Below are 18,862 nucleotides of genomic sequence, written 5' to 3' on the forward strand. Positions count from 1 at the left end.
TTTGCCGGAGTCCATTTTCCGAACCTGTGGCTGTCAGCGGGTTCGAGAACTGATGCCGGTAAAATTGAGCGTCCGCTGTCAAACCCGCTGACAGCCGCCGCTTCTGTCAAAAAGGAGGCACTAGAGACGCGCTAGTGTCCCTAGCACCTCCTTTTGTCTCAGGCCCTCATTTGCATGCAGACCGATACTGAATCGCGTGCACAGAACACTGGCCTGTGCGCGCATCAGGAGAGCGGCCACTCGCCGGCTCTCCCGCGCTTCTTTCTGTATCGGCCCGAAAGGGCTTAGTAACACCACAGTAATGTCATGAGGGTCTATGAACTTCTACCAAGCCTTTGACCTTCAGTTTTGTGCTTTATCTGTCTCCAGAAGCCCTCACAAAATGATTACAGCTGTGCTATATATTATCCCCTCGAATGCTCTATAAGAATTTGAGTTTACCAGTTCTCATCACCGGAGGCACCCTGATCAGCCTCTATTACAGAAGACTCCACCTCTCCGCTGCACTCGCTCTCCTGTTCTGAGGCCCTCCGTGTATTAGTTTGTTCTGTAGACATCTCCCTAGAGTGAGAATAAAGGGACAATGCAGGCAGCACATAAGTAATCCATTCATGCTTAGGTTAATACATTAGCTCCTAGCTCATATTTGAGAAAGAGTGGCCTCTGACTACTGTTTACCATCAGTTCTTACATATTTTTTTGCATCATTTTATAAATAAAGTATACAACTTTCTTATTGAAATCTTTTAATTATACTGTTGATCCAGAACCATTTAATAGTAAAATTATTGAGCTGACGCAAGAATATCAAGATTATATTCAGCTGACATAGCTGGGATTTTCAGCACTCCAACTTTCTCTTGCTTCTTTTGGGCTTTCAGGTGAATGGAAACCTGTCCCTACTGGGACTATGGTTCCAGGAGCCGTCATGTACAGCTCCACAAGGTTTTCCTCCGAATTTTAATCCTTCCCATCTAATACAGCAATGGCAGTGACTGTCCTTTGGTTGAGAGACAGAGAGTTGGGTTCTGTCTGGCGCTGTTGCATGATAGCTGAGGGCTCCTCCTCACTCTGCGGCATATCCGGTCAGCCTAAAGAACGGACGTTTGGGTTTGGGAATCAAACCCGAGTCTCTGCAGCACTGATGTCACGCCATTATACTGGACCCAAGGTAGATTTTAATTGTCATCTTAGCATGTGTGAGAAGAGGCCCCTTGGAAAGTAAGCTATTCAGTGTTCAATTTTAGACTTGCAAAGTATAATTAGAGACTTGAAAGCTTTTATACAGCAGAGGCAAAACTTGGTAGCTTGGGTGTTGTAAGCTGGAGTCAATTAAAGCTTGCCTAAAGGCTTAAAATATGAAGGATTCTCATACTTGCTCTTTAGTTTGATGAGGAGAATTGTTCCATACATGACATGCCACCAATTTGTTTTGCGGTAGCTCCAAAATATATTCTGTGGCATATTCTGAAATATTACAAAAATGTTCCAACCTTTAAGTGCATTCACTTATTTATTTAACACTTTTCTATACCGACCTTCATGGTGGAGACCATATCAGGTCGGTTCATATCGAATAGGGGAACTGAACCAAGAACAGTAACCAAAAACAAAAGGTTGAACATGAAAAAGCAAAGTTACATTTAACAGGGAAATTAAACTTGGAGGCATAGACTGCTGGAAGGAAGTTCTTTGTTCAATCCTTTCTTTCTCCCTCTCCCTCCTCTCTTAGCCCACAGTCTCCTAAATGTGCCTTCTCTCTCCTCCCCGGTCTCTCCTCTTCTCTTCAGTCTCCTCTCTAGGATCTTTTCTTTCCCTCCCCTCCAGTTAGCCCTCTAATCTCTTTCCCTTCGTCTCCCTCCTCTCCAATACCTCTTTTGGGCCACACCCCTTCCACCCCTCCAGATACACTTTCCAGTTCCTCCTGACACTCAGCCTCCTCCTCCCCTTGCAGAAGGTGGCTGCGGCCCACATCACATGTTCTCCGCTGGAAATCAGACAAGGGCAACTGGCCAGAAAGAGGAGGGGGCAGAAGCAGCATCGGCAGGAGTCAGCCATTGGTAGAGGTACGTCTGGAGCAGGCTAGTGGTGGAGTAAGAGGTGTGCCCAGGAGGGGAGAAGGAAACACCTGCTGTTCCAGCCCTGTCGAAACTTGCCCAAACCCCATTTACTGCAATTTGCCTTGAGAGAGAGGAGAGGCTGGTTAAGACTGCAGTGCCCATGAGCCATCATTTGGGGACAGGCCAGCTGTTGATCACCTTTTTTAAATGGTGATCACCTTTTTTAAATGGTGATTCACTTTAGTCAAAAAGGTCGGATGATGAATCTCAAAGTTAACTCTGTGTTACAAAGCTTTAAACTGTAGCATTTAGTGAAAAAAAGAATTGCCTCCATAACCCAGTAAAATTATATCATAGCTTTAAAACCAGTAATATTTCCTAAAAAAAAAAAAAAAAAAATCAGGTAAAAGGGAGACATAACTTGAAAACAATCTCTCTGCTCTTCACCCACATACCTAATTCTGTTTTCTAGAGCATCTATTTGAAGTTGTTTCTCATCTAGCAATTTTTTCAGGGTTTCCACTTCCTTTTGTTTTTCAATGACATCCCTCTGCAGTCTGTAATTTGTTTCCTCTAGGGTCTCACAAAACGCCTGAATGAAAAAACAAAATAAATATATCGGTCATTATATCATCATTCAAACCCTTACCATTTCCCTAGATTAAAGGATTAAAGGAGCATTTGACTCTCCAACTAAATGCAGGTTACTTCCTGTCAGATTCCTATTCTGCTTTTCACACTCTCTCTCTCTCTCTTGGAATACAATTGGAAAAATCATTAATATGCGCTCCAACTCTCTGGAGAACAAAATGCACTATTTTGTGTACAAATGCCTCCATCAGTTGGAAATGGAGGTCATCACTGGGCCCTCTATACCAAGCTAGAAACCCAATCAACAGTTGTCTTCAGTTTTTTCTTTCAACATTTGTCAGAAATAAGCCAAAAATGTAGTTGCTCAAAGATTCAAATGTTAATTTCCATCAAATAAACAATATTTGAAACACTTGGCATTCAAAGTTCTTCTTTTATCCTGTCTGAGATTAACTCCAAGAAAGATGAGGTGTTTTCTATCTGGCCCCCCCTCCCCCGTCCCCCCAATCCATTCCTGCAGCTATGACCCTGCCTGCCTGCCTGCCCAGTGCTAGAATTGGGACTCACTGTAGGCTCCACCCCCTTCATGATGTCATCTGTAGCAAACTTAACACAGAGGTCTGCCACTGGGGACGGACTGTCACAGAGGATGACCCTGGGGCGTGGGGATGATTAACTGGGATAAAGTATGCATCCTCTGTCTTTAGAAAAAGGGTATTAGGTTTGCTGGGGTTTTGGTAGTTTATTTAGTATGTTTAGGGACCTTAAGAACATAAGAACATAAGAAATTGCCATGCTGGGTCAGCCCAAGGGTCCATCGAGCCCAGCATCCTGTTTCCAAGAGAGGCCAAAACCAGGCCACAAGAACCTGGCAATTACCCAAACACTAAGAAGATCCCATGCTACTGATGCAATTAATAGCAGTGGCTATTCCTTAAGTATAATTGATTAATAGCCATTAATGGACTTCTCCTCCAAGAACTTATCCAAACCTTTTTTGAACCCAGCTACACTAACTGCACTAACCACATCCTCTGGCAACAAATTCCAGAGCTTTATTGTGCGTTGAGTGAAAAAGAATTTTCTCCGATTAGTCTTAAATGTGCTACTTGCTAACTTCATGGAATGCCCCCTAGTCCTTCTATTATTCGAAAGTGTAAATAACTGAGTCACATCTACTCGTTCAAGACCTCTCATGATCTTAAAGACCTCTATTTATCCCCCCTCAGCCGTCTCTTCTCCAAGCTGAACAGCCCTAACCTCTTCAGCCTTTCCTCATAGGGGACCTTTGTTTTCCATTTTTATTTTATTTTTCCTGGGAATTTCAATGTTATAACAACAACAAAAAATGAGTGGAAAATGACTTTATTATAGCACACAGGAGAAAAATCAGTGGAAAAGTCATTTCTCCACCATTTTATTTTTTTGTTTTAGCATTGACATTCCCTTGAAAAAAAAACTGAAAACTGAAAACAAAGGTCCCTAAATATATTGTACTTTGGTATTTTGATGGGCAGGTCCTGGATGGGATTTGTATTGGAATGACTTTATATTTTAGTTTTGTATTATAGTGCTGACCTATCCCCATGAGATGGGGATAAGGCAGTTCTGTATATTGTGCTGATTATTCTATTTTAAAAATCTGAAGTTCCTTAAAGTTATGCAGGTGCTTTTTGACTCCATGCCCTCATTCAGCAGTTCATCCCATGCCCACTGGGTTCCCTCTTCCTCCATTAAAAAAGTGTAAGACCACCAGATGGCAGCATTTTATATTTAAAAAGAACAGTTTATATTCTTTGGAATATACTTGTTTGCCTCCTGTAAATGTTTTGTTTTTCTTTTTAGTTTGTAAATTGGTTCTCTGTATAAAGAATGGAACAAAATATAAGAAAAGAAAGACATTTCAAATGTATTCTTAAACTCCATTGGTTATTGATCTGGGCGAGTGTGTCCCCATGATTCACTTACTAGGCAGGAACATTTCCTTAATAACACATTTAATTATGAAATACCTTCTGTGCATGTCTAGTTCCATTGTATACAAAGCCTGCATGCATTTATTTATATTCTGCTTTTCACCACTTCAAAGAGGATTACATTCAGGTACTGTGGGCATTTCCCTGTCCCCAGAGGGCTCACAATCTGTTTCTATCTCAGGCAACGGAGGAGAAAGTGGAATTTGAACCCTGGTTTCCCTGCTTCATAATCCGCTGCTCTAACCACTAGGCTACTCCTCCTGCAATGACTCAGGGGTCATCAACATGTACAGCAAAGCAAGTTCAGGCTACTGCTAACTCCCATCCCATCCAAGATGCGTAGGTGTGGCCACAGACCAGAGCTGGAAAGAAAAAGGTAAGAAGGAAAGAAAACCAGTAGGGTTTCCCAAAGAGGTGGATGAAAAGTACAGCAAAAAGATAAGATAATGCAGGGAAGAATATCTAGTTAAGCTAAAAGAAGCAGGGTGAGCAAAATCGTGAGTGGAGGAAAAATATCTAAAGAGTTAAAAAGCAAGGGGGACAAAACCAGTTTTCAGCTATGTCAGTGAAAGGATAAAGATCAGAAATAGAGCTGAAAGAATGAGGAAAAATGTATGAAGGAGGATAAGAAAAAAGCCAAACACAAACTTCAGTTCAGTGTTCACTGAAAGGGGGACTGGAAAAGGACTAGCAAAACTGAAAATGGACAAAGTCACGAGGCTGGATGAGAAGCATCCTTGGATATCAAGGGAGCTTAGAAACGTTTTGGGGAGAAGGGATCTGTTCAATCGATCTCTGGAGACGGGAATGGGCTGGAGAAGAATGAGTGTGGTCCCTCTTCATAAAAGTGGTACCAGAGAGGAAGATGGAAACTTACAGGTGGGTTAGCCTGATCTTGGTAGTGGGGAAATTCATGGAAAATCTACTGAAGGATAGTAAAGTATTTACAATCTTGTAGGCTGCAGATCTGAGGCAGCATAGTTTTATCAGAGGCAGATCATGTCAAATGAGTCTGACAGATTTCTTTCATAGAGAATTAGATTAAGGATGTGCATTAGATGTGGGGGTTTTATTTTGGATTTCTGCAAAGCTTTTGATATTGTCTTACATAGGAGGCCTCATTAGTATGCTGAGCAGCCTGGATGTAGCCCAAGGTGGAGGACTAGATTAGAAACTAGTTGGGTGACAGACGATAGTGGGTAGCGGTTAATGAAATTCACTCTGAAGAGAGAAAGACGAGTACTTCTGGGATCAGTCTTTGAGCCAGTTCTGTTCAACATCTGTGAGTGGTATTGCGGAAAGGTTAGAAGGAAACGTTTGCCTCTTTACAGATGACACAAAGATCTGCAACAAAGTGGCAACCCTGAGGGAGTAGAGAAAATGAGATCTGAGGAGTGGTTTATTGCTTTGCAGTTGAGATTCAATGCAAAAAAAAAAAAAATGCAGTTGTGCACTTGGGGAGCAGAAATCCGAGGGAGCACTACAAGACTGGAGTTAAGATGCTGATGTGCATGGACCAGGAGGGAGGCTTTGGAGCGAGAGTCTCATCATTTCAAGATAGTGAAACAGTATGATAAGGTGGTGGCCAGAGCCAGAAGCATGGAAGGGTGCACAGCAAGAGGCATAACCAGCAGGAAAAAAGGAGATGAAAACACCTCTGTATAAGGTCGTGTATGAGGCCTCACCCAGAATACTATGTTCAGTTCTGAAGGCCATATCTCAGAAAGGATATAGATAAACTAGAGACTATCCAGAGAAAGCCAACCAAAATAGGATGAGGGCTACACCAAAAGCAATATGAGAAGATACTGATGGACCTAAATATTCATACCCTAGAAATGTGGAGAAATGGGGGTAGGAGGGGGAGACAGTGAAATATTTGAAAGACATTACTGCACAAGCAGCAAATCTTTTTCAGTGGAAAAGAAGTTGTAGAATGAGGGGTCATGAGATGAAGCTCTGAGATGATAGGCTCAGGAATAATATTAAAAAAAGACAGGGCAGTGGATGCCTGGAATGCCCCCCACCCCAGAAAAAGTTACAGCAATAAAAAAACAGGAATGGATATACACAGAAGATCCCTGGTGGCAAGATGATAAGAGTGAAGCACTGGGTAACCTGCATGGTGTGGCGGGTACAGCTTATAACAGTATTGTGCTTCCAAGAAGGCATTGGGAGTAACATGCATGGAGCAGCAGTTAGAGCCCAAAAGCAGCATCTGAAATACCTGGTGCTTTCTGGAAAGTATTCTGATAACCTGCATGGAGCGGTGGTTACAATCAAAAACAGCAATGGTATAATTGCACTGGGCCTCCAGGAAGGTCACTGGTGAACCTTTGGTTTGAAAATACATTTTCTTAATTAAATAAGAATGGGGAATATTTTTATTAAGTGCTCTAATGTGTGTTTTCTCTCTGGCTTCCTCTCTCTTTTTCATTCCCTCACCTCTACATTCCCCTGTCCTGTATACCACTCTTCCTACATCTCTTGCTATAACAGCCCCGTGTCCTCCATCAGTAACCACCAATGCATCCCATCAGCTGAGACCTTGAAATAAACTGCATGCTAGAGAATTAATACCTGATCCAAGGCAGATGAAAAACCATTAGGCCTTAGTCAGTTTGTACTAAATAGTGATGGAGGACAGCATGCACCCACTAAAACCTCATTTTTGTCTGATATTTCTTCAGTTACATGTGCAGATACCTTTTTAGTGCATACAGGCTAACGTCTTTTCAGACCTGCTTAGCATGCACAATAGGGCCTTCCGGCCTAACACTATTTTTGTGCATGCTAAACAGCTTCAGCTAAATTTTAATGCATAAGTCCCTACATTAAAGCCAAGCTGAAAATGTAAAATGTAAAGGGGACCTTCGTTTTCAGTTTTTATTTGATTTTATCTGGAAATCAATCAGAAAAGAGAGCCTCATCAGTTTTCCAGGTAAATATAATTTTTGTTCTTGTAATAAACACTGTTAAAATCCAGGGAAAAGTAAAATAAAAACTGAAAATGAATGCCCCTAAATGTAAGCTGTAAAGACATCAAATATAGTGCTCAGACTGCAGTCAGATGAGGAAACAGAGGCCATTATCACCCAAGGAAAGGCAGACAGAAAGAGGAGGTAAGGTGAAAAAGGTATGGGAAGACAAGAAGTTCTATTGAGGAAAGACTGAGTTTAAGAAAGCAAGAAGAGTTCTAGATGCAAATAATGAAGAGACAGTTGGGAGTGATATTGAAAGTGGATATCAGAATAGGAGCAGAAAACAAGAACTACAGTAAATAAATATATTAATCCAAGCCAAGGCACAAATAGGTGAATCCCAAAAAAAAACTATATATAGAAAAAACAGAGCATAACCTGAACAGAGTCCTCACTCAAGGTGGATAAAGAATTAGGATTAGGAAACCCTACAATAAGTGATGCAGAAAGATGCAAGGAAAAGCAGGAACAGATACAGCGATACCAAGCACATAGAAAGCAGAAAGAAGAGAGATGATCAGCAAAATGGAGAGCTAATGTGAGCAATCAGATAAATGAAAACTGACCAAAGCAGCGGTTATCGATCCTGTTCTTAGGACATACCTAGCTAGTCAGGTTTTCAGGATATCCACATGAGGTAGATTTGCAAGCACTGCCTATAAATCTATCTCATGCATATTCATTGTGGATATCCTGAAAACCTGACAGTCTAGGTGTGTCCCAAGGACTAAGTTGAGAATCCCTTTACTACAGGGCCACGTTTGAAAAATCTCAGGTCCTACAGCTCTGGGCCAGTGAACTGTGGTTTTGGAATAGTGATGCTAACTTGCCCTCCTAGAAGTAGCTGTCATATTACTCAGACCAAGTTCATGAGAAAGACACAGATGTGCCACCTGTCCCCAATCTTTGCTGAAGCAAGTTTGCTTACCATAGACAGGGTTCTCCATAGACAGCAGGAGGAATTAACCAGGACACGTGGGAGACGTCATCCGAGGGCGATGACTGGACCCATCTCTCTAGCTCAGTAAAGCTTTAATATTGAGCATGTGTGGCAGTTGTCCCATGAGCACTGCTTCATGAGCCCCTCAATCAATTGTATAGCTTAGCTTTAGCTAGGTAGTAGACTCTCCAGGGAAGTGTGAGGGTATTACGCATGGCTAATTCATACTGCTATCTACAGAGCATTCTGTTTATGGGAAGCAAATTTGCTTTTCCCATCAACAAGAAGGGCAGAATTAGCTCTGACACGTGGGAAGAGTTGCGTAATGGAGCACTTAATGGAAGAGCAACCTGGACTCCTCCATGGACTACTGAGTCAATCAACAGGCTGTGCAAAACTGCTTACTTAAAGCTACTGTCACTTCTGGAGAGATCGTCTAGTAATGGGAAGTGAAGGTGTGAACGGATGACCAAGTTGCAGTTTTACAGATGTCTTCAATGGACATGGCTCTAAAGGGAGCCACTGAGGTAGCCATAGCTTTTACTTGAGCTTTGACAGAGTCTGGGATCTGGAGGCCAGTCTCAGCATAGCAATGGGTGATAAGGTCTGCTAACTAATTGGATAGTTTGTGCTTGGCACCAACTATTCCCAGTGTGTTAGGATTATAACAGACAAAAAGATGAGAAGCCTGACAATGCGACTGAATTCTTTTTAAATAATATGCCAGTGAATGGAGGGTAGTCTTCCCTTTATATGCATGAGGTCTTGGAAAGAGCATAAGCAAAACAATGGCCTTACTCAGTTAAAAGGCCAAAACTACTTTTGGCACAAACTTGCGGTGAGTGCAGAGCAACACTCTGTTGTGTAAAAACTGCAGATATGAAGAGTAATGAATCAATGCTTGAAACTCACTAACTCTTCTGCTGAAGTAATGGCAACTAGAAACACCACTTACCAAGTAATGAACTTTAAAAAAGCTGACTAACTGTTTGTAGAGTGACTTCATCAGCTGCACCAAGACAATATTAAGATCCTATGGCACCAGTGGTTCGGCAACTGGTGGTTTTGTATGTCACAAGCCTTTCATGAATTTTAAAAATCAGAGGATATATAGAGATCAGCTTACCATCCATCTGAGTGTGGTAAGTGGCAATTACCATGAAATGCACCATGACTGATGATGTACGGAGGCTTGAAAAGGAAAGGAAGAACAAACACTGAAGTAGAATCTTTGGAGTACAGCCATATGGGTTCAAGGAGGTTGCCTGACACCAAGATGAAAAACTTTTTCATTTCAAACTGTATGCCTGGAAATCACAACTTCCTAGGAGAATGACAGTGACAAGACTATCACATGCTCAACATCCATGCTGTCAAGTTGAGAGAGGAGATGTTCAGATAACATAATGATTCCCTCTTGAGTCAGAAGAGCTGGATCAGATCCCAGAAGAATCAGTGGGTGGACTGACAGACTGATGAGGTAAGAGAATTACACTTGCATAGGCCACACTGGAGCAATGAGGATAAGGTGCATCTGGTCCTTGAGAACTTTCTGCACTATTCTGGCTACTGATGGAAGTAGAGGCAAGGCATATACAGCAGATCTGCATCCCACTTCAACAGAAAAGCAACTGGAGTGGATCTGAACCTGTTTTAAAGAATGCAGCAAATTTGTTTGACTTTCCTGTTTCCTCTGATGTGTACAAGGTGACCCCAGAGGTTGACTAGCTTGTCTTCCACACTTTTATCCTAGATACCACGTGTAGGGATGAAAAACTCTACTGAGGCAATCTGCCAGTGTGTTGGAGATCACAGGAAGGTAAGTTGCTTGGAGGAAAGCTCCTAGCAGATGGTCCAAGACCCTGTGCCCCCTTGTTTGTTCATATAGATCATTGCTATTTGGTTGTCACTCTGGATCAGAATTCTCTTCTGAAGAAGATATAAGAAAAATCTCTATGGATATCGGATGACTCGTAATTCTAAGAGGTTGATTTGAAACAGACGTTCCATTGCTGACTAAATTCCCTGGGTTCAGAAGGAGTTCATGTGTGCATTTCATCCTCTAGTTGACAAATCCATTGCTAATATTGAATGGTTAGGCAGAAGTCTACCTTTTGGTAACCCTCACAGGATGCAAAAAGGACTGATGTAGTTGTTTTCCATTGGGGCCATTAAGCCCCAATGGAAAATTCTCATGCTGAGGTGAGTCAAGACGAACACATACACTGTTGCTGCCATATGCCCGAGGACAACTAGGGCCTCTTGTACCGTGACCTGATTCCAATGTAGTGAATTCTGGATCAAGGTTCAAAGGCAAAATGCCTGATCTGAAAGGAAGAATGTTTTTTCCTTCAGTGAGTCTATCCATGCCTGGATTAACTTGATCCTTTTGTTAGGAACAAGATGTGACTTGGCAAATCTGATTATGAACCCTATCAACTAAAGGAGCTGGATTGTCTTCTGCAGGGAGTTTAACACCCATGATTGGGAAGGTGCCATCGCCAGCTAGTTGTCCAGGTAAGGAAAGACAAATCCCCTAGCGATGAAGGGCACACATCCAGTCTCCCACTTGAAAAAAGGGCAGGATGGTGTACAGGGAGTTCAATTTGAACTTCTCCCACAATTGGCTCTTGTTCACTCTTCAAAAATCCAGAATAGATCTCAATCCCCCTGACTTTTTGTTGATAAGGAAATAGCAGTGCCTATTCTTTTTAAATAATATGCCAGTGAATGGAGGGCAGTCTTCCCTTTATATGCATGAGGTCTTGGAAAGAACATAAGCAAAACAATGGCCTTACTCAGTTAAAAGGCCAAAACTACTTTCCTTACCTGGACAACTAGCTGGCGATGGCACCTTCCCAAGCATGGGTGTTAAACTCCCTGCAGAAGATGATCCAGCTCCTTTAGTTGATAGGGTTCATAATCAGATTTGCCAAGTCACATCTTGTTCCTAACAATAGGTTCTATTGCCCACTAACTGTACCTCAAATCAGAGCTGGGTTGAGTAAGATGGATCCAGATTGAAGGCTAAACTTTGGTTCAGTGCTGGAGGATGGGAGAAGCACAAACAGTAATCATATTCCACAAATTTGAGAACCCAATGTTTCTTGGTGATCTTCCACCACTCCTTGTTACAACAGGTGAATCCTCCCCTTTGTTGGAGGGGGTCACAGACTGAGCATCGAGTCATCAAAAATCAGGTCCAGGCTTAGGCTAGGCTTGTTGCAGTGTCTTTAGTTGATGTCTCTCATGTGGACGACTGCATGCTGGAAGCTGCTGTTGTGGTACAGAAGGTGGTGCATGATACCCCTGAAATTGATGGAAGAGGCTTCTCTGGAAGAAGGAGCATTTAATAGCAAGGTCTAGAGGAAGGCAGCTGTTTGGCTACCGTGAATAAAGACTGAATAGCTGAATGCTGCTTCTTAATCTAGGTAACTGTTTCCCTGCCCTTGTCCTGAACAGATTGTCTGCTGAACAAGGGACATCGGCCAACTTGTTATGAACATCCTCATGTAAGCTGCTGGCTGTGAGCAAGTAATTCAGTATGCTCCAATGGTTGTTGCTGAAGATTTTGCCAATGAATTAAAAAAGATTCATACACCTCCTGGAGCAGATGGTGTTTACACTCTTCTGTATCCAGAAGAGTCTGCTGATAGCCTTCCTATTCCCTAGTGAGAGACTCCACCACGGACTTCAGCTTATCAAAGCAGTCATCTAAGTATTGTACCATGTATGGTTGGTTGGCTGGCTGGCTAAAATGTGGCTTTGAGCATCAAGTTCTGGAAGACCTTCTTCCTAAAACTGTCTTTCTAGCTTGCTTTAGGTGTCAACTCTACTACCACTAACTGGTGTAGTAGCTGAACTACTCAAAACCCAGGAGCCTGTTGAACTCTGTATTTAAGGTCCAGTTTCTTGGCTACTGGACTCTCCCACATTCTTGTTTGTAAATCCCTCAGGATTAAATGAAATCAGTCTCGCTGCAGGCTTGGAAGGTTTTTCCAGACTTTGAAGTAGCCTGAAGACCTCAGCAAGGGGAACTTTGTCCCTATGGATGCAGATTCCTCTCGCCTTGTCCAGCATATCCAGGAATTTAGAGAGATCTTCTGGTGGAGATGAATGCTCTGCAAGTCAGGTAAGGGATCTGAGGAATCTCCATAGAAATTTCCTTGCAACCAAGAGGTATAGGGATACTAACCTTTGATCCCAATGAAGATGAAGGTAATTGGGGCAGGGTCATCTCAGAGATGAAATCTCTCAGGACATGCTCTAGACAGTGGTGGCCCATGCTCCCTCCTTGGACTACCTAGATTCCTGTGCAGAGAGGGAAGGGTGTGGGCAAGATCCCACCACCAGGACCACTGATGGGAGCTCTTGAAGTGTGGAGACAAGAGGGACTCCCAACTTGGGGAAACATATCAGATATTCTAAACAGGAAAAGTTGAAGGGTGTCCTCTTTGTAACTGTCACCAATGAAGTAAAGAAAGTCTTCACCAAATCAGTCATCTGGTTAAGGGACTGTAGTGTCTTTTGACCCAGAGTTGGGGAAGCGACATCCTCTTCTGGTGCCAGTATAAAGTCATCCTATGAAGCTCCTACTGGACTCCAGGAAAATGCTCCCTTTTAGGTTAACTGCACTGGTGGCTGCATAGAGACCAGAGGTATAAAGGAACATATTGAATCCGGAGTTCCCAAACTAAGCCTATGATCAAGGAGGTGAGACAGTGATAAAGACATCTACATGGAGGGAGGTAAATGTAAGGATCCTCCTCCTGGGCCCCTCCATAGCCCATTCCCTTCCTTGAGTGCATCAAGTTTACTGATGGCACCGGTGACTGGTGTGTCGATAGTGCCGAGGCTGAATGTGTTGACGGAGTAGCGGTTGGATGCACTGATGAGGACAATGGAGCCCATTACTGGCACAGAGGGCTGGTGCATGGATGGTGCAAGGCCTGATGCATGTTTTGGCACAGATTTAAACTTTGGCAATACTGACTGCATTTCTGGGTCCAACACATGGTGCTGCTTCTTTTTCTTCATCGATGAGCCATGCAAAGTTGGAAAAATGGCCTGCAGGTGCATCAAGAGACACGCTGACCCCTGCTCTTGATACTTTCGTGTCATTCAACCCCTAAACTATGGCTGATCTGGGACCCTTCGCCACAGTTGGAAAAGCTTTATTTGAGAAGCTGCTGCTTGACTTGATGAGAAAGAGACCCTGTTCTGGGAGAAGGAATGACTCAGACTCTTCAATGATCTACCAAGTTCTTCCTTCTTTCAGGTTCTGTTCCTTGGGTACCTGTGACATCCAGCCACAGCTGAGTCATGATCTGGTCCTAGGCATCTATAGCTGATATGGCCATCGGTGATGGGACATCTTGTAGTCACACACACAGTCTTTGAAGATAGAGGATGCTTTCTTGGAGCTGTACATGCTCTTCTATTTTTTTATTTTATTTTATGTAGCACTGAAAAGTATTATTGAGGAGCTGCCAAGGCAGTGAGGCAACTATAAGAGAGTTTGAGAAGATACTTTAAAAAAAGTAAATTAAAAAAGAGAGAGAGAGGGTACATGTCCATGTGAAAGCTCAGACAAAAAAAGACTGTGGGGCTCACAAGGCAGCAAGTGCTCAGAGGTAAAACATCATTGAGCTAGAGAGATGAGCCTGTTCGGCGCCATTAGATGAGGTCACCCACATCATGGCTAATTCAGCCCTGCTTGTCAACAGAGAACAGGATGTTCTATTTCAGGTTTTTATGGAGATCAGAACTACGTTGATGAGGAAAGTGGGATAAAACGAGGCTGTTGGGAAAAAATGGAACTGGCCAGCAGTCCTCCTTGGCAGCTCTAGCATTTCATTTTCTCATGTGTTATGTTTAGCTCCTTTTCATTCACCTTTGAAATTAAGTCTCATGCTCTTCCTCCTCCTCCTCTTCACATTGTAGACATGCATTGCTAAATAACTACAAATCATGAGGGACACCTGGTGTCAGTCCTGGTTTTTATTATGTACACAATCTTCAGGAAGCTATCGGATGTCTTGCATTTTATATTGACTAGAACAGGGTTTGCAACGTGATGGTGCTTAAGAAAAACAGAAATTGGTTAAAGTTGTGCGTCCCTGATGCCTGAGACACAGTTGGCAGCTATCACCACAGGATGATAAGCAAGGTCTCAGTAAAGTGCAGTATCCATTAAAAATATAGATTCAGAGCTGCAAACAAAATCTGTGACATGACAAGAGAAGGGATCAGCCAGAAACTAAATGCAGTAATTAGAAATGAGATATTTGGCATTGTTATTCTGTAAGGTGTGCTACTGCAGCTCTGTGCAGCGGTGAGATAGGTAAGGACAGTGGAAAAACTGGGAAAGCTCTTTCTGGCCATGTACCTGCTAAGAAAGGATGCACATATTTAGAGGCAGGAGCTGTAGATGGCTGGTGATCAGGAGGTTTGCAATCCCTACTGAACAAGACACAATGCTGGGAGAGCAGGCAGCCAGTGAGCTAGGAGCGGATACCACATTTGAAAGCTTTTGAGAGAAAAGACAGTAGACCAGATAACTCTAAGGATTAGAGAGATTCAGGGCTTTTATTCAGGGGTAACTTGCTGGTACTGGATACTGGCAACTTTTCCCTCCATCTGCTTGATTTGCCCTGTGGTCCCTCAAAAAAATACAAGCAACCTGCATGTGACTACTAGCACCTTTTGTTCCCAGATAGGTAGCACTGGAGGGGTTTAAGCTAGACTTTGTTTTTCCTGTTGTTTTTTTTTTTTTTTACAGATAAGTTTAATATAGGCTGAAAATGAAAAGCAAGATTGTGGTGCAAGTACATAAAAAAAAGAGGGGGAAATATGGAGGGAGATTGGAAGATGAATATTATGAAGTCAGATACTAGAGGTGGAAACAAGGAGAAAGCCTGGCAGTGGTTTGCTTTGAAGGAGGCTGAACTGAGTGATAAGCAGATGAGATCTTGTTGAGCAGGCAACATGTAAAATTGTCCTGGAAGAGAGGGTGGGGGAAGTGAAGCATGGAGCTGAACAGAGAAAAAATATGGCAGGCCTAGGACTGCAAGCAGGGGTGAATTAGTCTAATGATAGAAGGAGATAATTATTAAAAAGCAGGCTCCATGGACATAATTCTTTGTTCTGTACATTTTTTTCTACATCTTAACATATCTATCATGCTCTCAGATCTACTGTGTAGCAACATTTCTGGTAATCCTTATCAGGAAGAGAACTGTCATTTTCAGAGGTTAGCAGCCAGATTTTTATGAACATGTAGGTGCAATTTGGTTAGAAATTTACAGTACTGGGGGTTCGAGGGGGACACTGATTTTTTTAGGCATCTTTTCTGTAAGAAAACACTTTATGCCCTGATCATGTCCATCTGTCTGCCTGTGACCCCGTGTTGCAGTTCTCTGGGATCAGGGGCATGAGGGTGCTGTGGCGAGGGACAATGAGTGCTGGCACCAAGGGAGGTGAAGCATAGTCAGGCAAAGGCATCTGGCAGCCTGGTGAGAGCAACTGCTAGAGGATGATGTGCTGGGAAAAACTGAGTGCAGGTACCAGAGGTGCGGAGCCACAGTGGACTTGGAGGAGAGGAGAAGATACTGTCCTTTTTTCTACCAAGAATTGTAATTTCATCTGCACACCTTCTGGGTTTAATTGGCCTTTCCAACTCGTTGTTGTGCTGTGCAGGGTAAATGGAAAAAAAAAAAAAAAAGCATTGAGCCCGGAATTATCCAAGGTGAGGAATTTTGCACTGAACTGGGGGAAAAAATGTAATCAAGAGCGGTAAATCTAGAACGTAGAAATTATGAGCAGCAGAATTATGGTAAAAGAAAAGAGGTGAAAAGAAGAGAAATTACAGTAAGAGAAATCAATGTTCATTCTATGGATATTGTGAGGCCCGAGATAAGAAAACATAGGGTGGAAAGAGAGATGCAGGAAGAGAACTGCAGATGGTGATTAGATATTGAGGGGAGACAGCAAACTGATAAGTTGTAACATTGTCCAATCTTACATAGGGGAAGAATTAAAGGGGAAGCACTGTCTGCAAAAATTTCACTCTGAGTCAGTAGAAGTTGCATTTTTTTTCTCTGTTTGGTGCCCTTGTTTTGTAAATTACTGTGTTTCTAAGCCTCAGAATGAACATACTCGCAGCCATCTTTCCTTCGTCTCTCTGCTGGTGCTGGTATTTATCCCAAGATGCACTTCTCTGTGACATCAAGATGCTGCCGGCTCTGCAGTCAGAGCTGCAGTGTCATCAGAAAGCATTGCTGCTACTAGCAACTGCCATAAGCCACTGCTCCTCAGGCCTTTCTCCTCACCCCATATCATGCCATTGGCTCCTCTCACTCCCCAACCTCATGCTAAAACTCTTCAGGCACCTCCCCACCCAACTACTGCTGCTGCTGCCACCACCACTTCTTAGGTCCTTTCCTCATTTTCTGCCGCCACCGTTCCATAAAACAGAGATAGTCCTCAGTCTTCCTTAGCCACTGAACCTTCCCCTTCTACCTGTCCAGAGTTGCCGCTGTCCCTAAAATCGCACCCTGCTTTCTGCCTTCCTCCCACCCTCCCTCCCACTATTCTAGTCCTTTTTTTCCTGCAGAGATTTCCTCAATGGGGCCAAAATGGAGTATGCAAGAGCATGAACTCCTTGCAACACCATGACATCACTTTTACCCAACATTCCTTGCGGTACACACAGGGAAACCCCCCCCCAAAACTTAAGATGGCAATTAGCTCCCAAAGAACCTTTGCTGACCAGTACTATCTCTCTGGGTTACGCTGGCCCCCTTCTCTGCTAAAGAGGACCATATTCATGATAGCCAATTCAGGCAGATAAATTGCTATTCAAAGGCAAACACGGCTTTGTTTATTTATTATTTAAATATTGGGCACCTGTGGAAAGGTGAGCAATAACTTTTATCCACCTCTGGATGTGGCGTTCCCAGGGGGCATGCTCTGAGAGGAAAACAATGAGGGCCGACTGTGATTTACAAGCTTGCACCCAAAGATGAAATGGGCACAAATGTCCGCTGGTACTCATGCACGAGCACTTTCATTGGGAAACCCAGGAGAAAGTCTCTCGGTTAAAAGGGACCCCAGGGACTTTGCCCTGAAACGCACGGTTTGAATACCGACCTCCCCACCCCGGAGGTGTCTCTTCAGAATTCTGCAGAAACATAAAAAAGTGTCCCCATAATGAACCTCTGTTGAGAGGAGGAGGAGAGGATAAATACTTCTCTAGCAACCTGTCCTTTAAAAAAAGGATAAAACGTTAAGAATGGAGCTTCAGTTAAGGAATGAAGTGGGCTCTGACAAAATACTGGACAAACAGCCCCTCGCACCTCCTAATCATGGCAAAATTTAATTTGGGTGGAAGCAACACATCCTCTGGACAAGGTGTGCAGGAAAGTCTGGTGCATGAAGAGCTAGTGACAGCACTTGGGAAGAGTGAAAGGGAGTTTATGTTTGATTTGCTTACAGCTGGATGTCCTCCTGGCCCCTGTGTGCGCTTCGATGCTTAAACAACTCTAAGGAGTGGCCTGCACTGACTGAGCAAGAATGGCAACATCATAAGAACATAAGAAATTGCCATACTGGGTCAGACCAAGGGTCCATCAAGCCCAGCATCCTGTTTCCAACAGTGGCCAATGCAAGTCCCAAGTACCTGGCAAGTACCCAAACATTAGCTAGATCACAAGCTACTATTGCTTAATAATTACTGTAATAGCAGTTTATGGATTTTTCCTCTAGGAACTTATGCAAACCTTTTTTAAACCCACACTAACTTCTGTAACCACATCCAGAGCTTAACTATGCGCTGAGTGAAAAAGAATTTTCTTCAAGATTGCCCTTCTAGAGTGCCCTTCTATTATCTGAGAGAGTAAATAAGCGATTTACATTAACTTGTTCAAGTCCTTTCATGATTTTGTAGACCTCTATCATATCCCACCTCAGTCATATCTTCTCCAAGCTGAACAGCCCTAACCTCTTTAGTATTTCCTTATATGGGAGCCGTTCCATGCCCTTTATCATTTTGGTCGCCCTTCTCTGCACTTTCTCCAGTGCAGCTTTATCCTTTTTGAGATGCGGCGACCAGAACTGCACACAGTATTCAAGGTGCAGTCTCACTATGGAGTGATACAGAGGCATTATCGCATCCTCCGTTTTATTTTCCATTCCCCTCTTAATAATTCCTATTATTCTGTTTGCTTTTATGATCATCACAGCACACTATGGTGTGAAGCAGCAGCCTTGTGGCTAGACATCACTTTCTCTGTTTGTTTGCCTTCTTTCTCTTGG

General features: G+C 43.0%; 1 protein-coding gene across 2 annotated transcripts in view; it reads right to left on the reverse strand.

The window, feature by feature from the left end:
* Positions 1-18,862, reverse strand: part of SNX16 (sorting nexin 16) — a 74,344-nt gene that overhangs the window by 18,640 nt on the left and 36,842 nt on the right. For both annotated transcript variants that reach the window (XM_029591570.1, XM_029591571.1), the window contains exons 6-7: positions 2,516-2,652; positions 442-561 (exon numbers count right to left, since the gene is read on the reverse strand). In XM_029591570.1, coding sequence (XP_029447430.1) covers positions 442-561; positions 2,516-2,652 — 257 coding nt within the window. The remainder of the gene's footprint in view (positions 1-441; positions 562-2,515; positions 2,653-18,862) is intronic.

This window comes from Rhinatrema bivittatum, chromosome 2 (genome assembly GCF_901001135.1).
Source record: "Rhinatrema bivittatum chromosome 2, aRhiBiv1.1, whole genome shotgun sequence".
NCBI lineage: Eukaryota > Metazoa > Chordata > Amphibia > Gymnophiona > Rhinatrematidae > Rhinatrema > Rhinatrema bivittatum.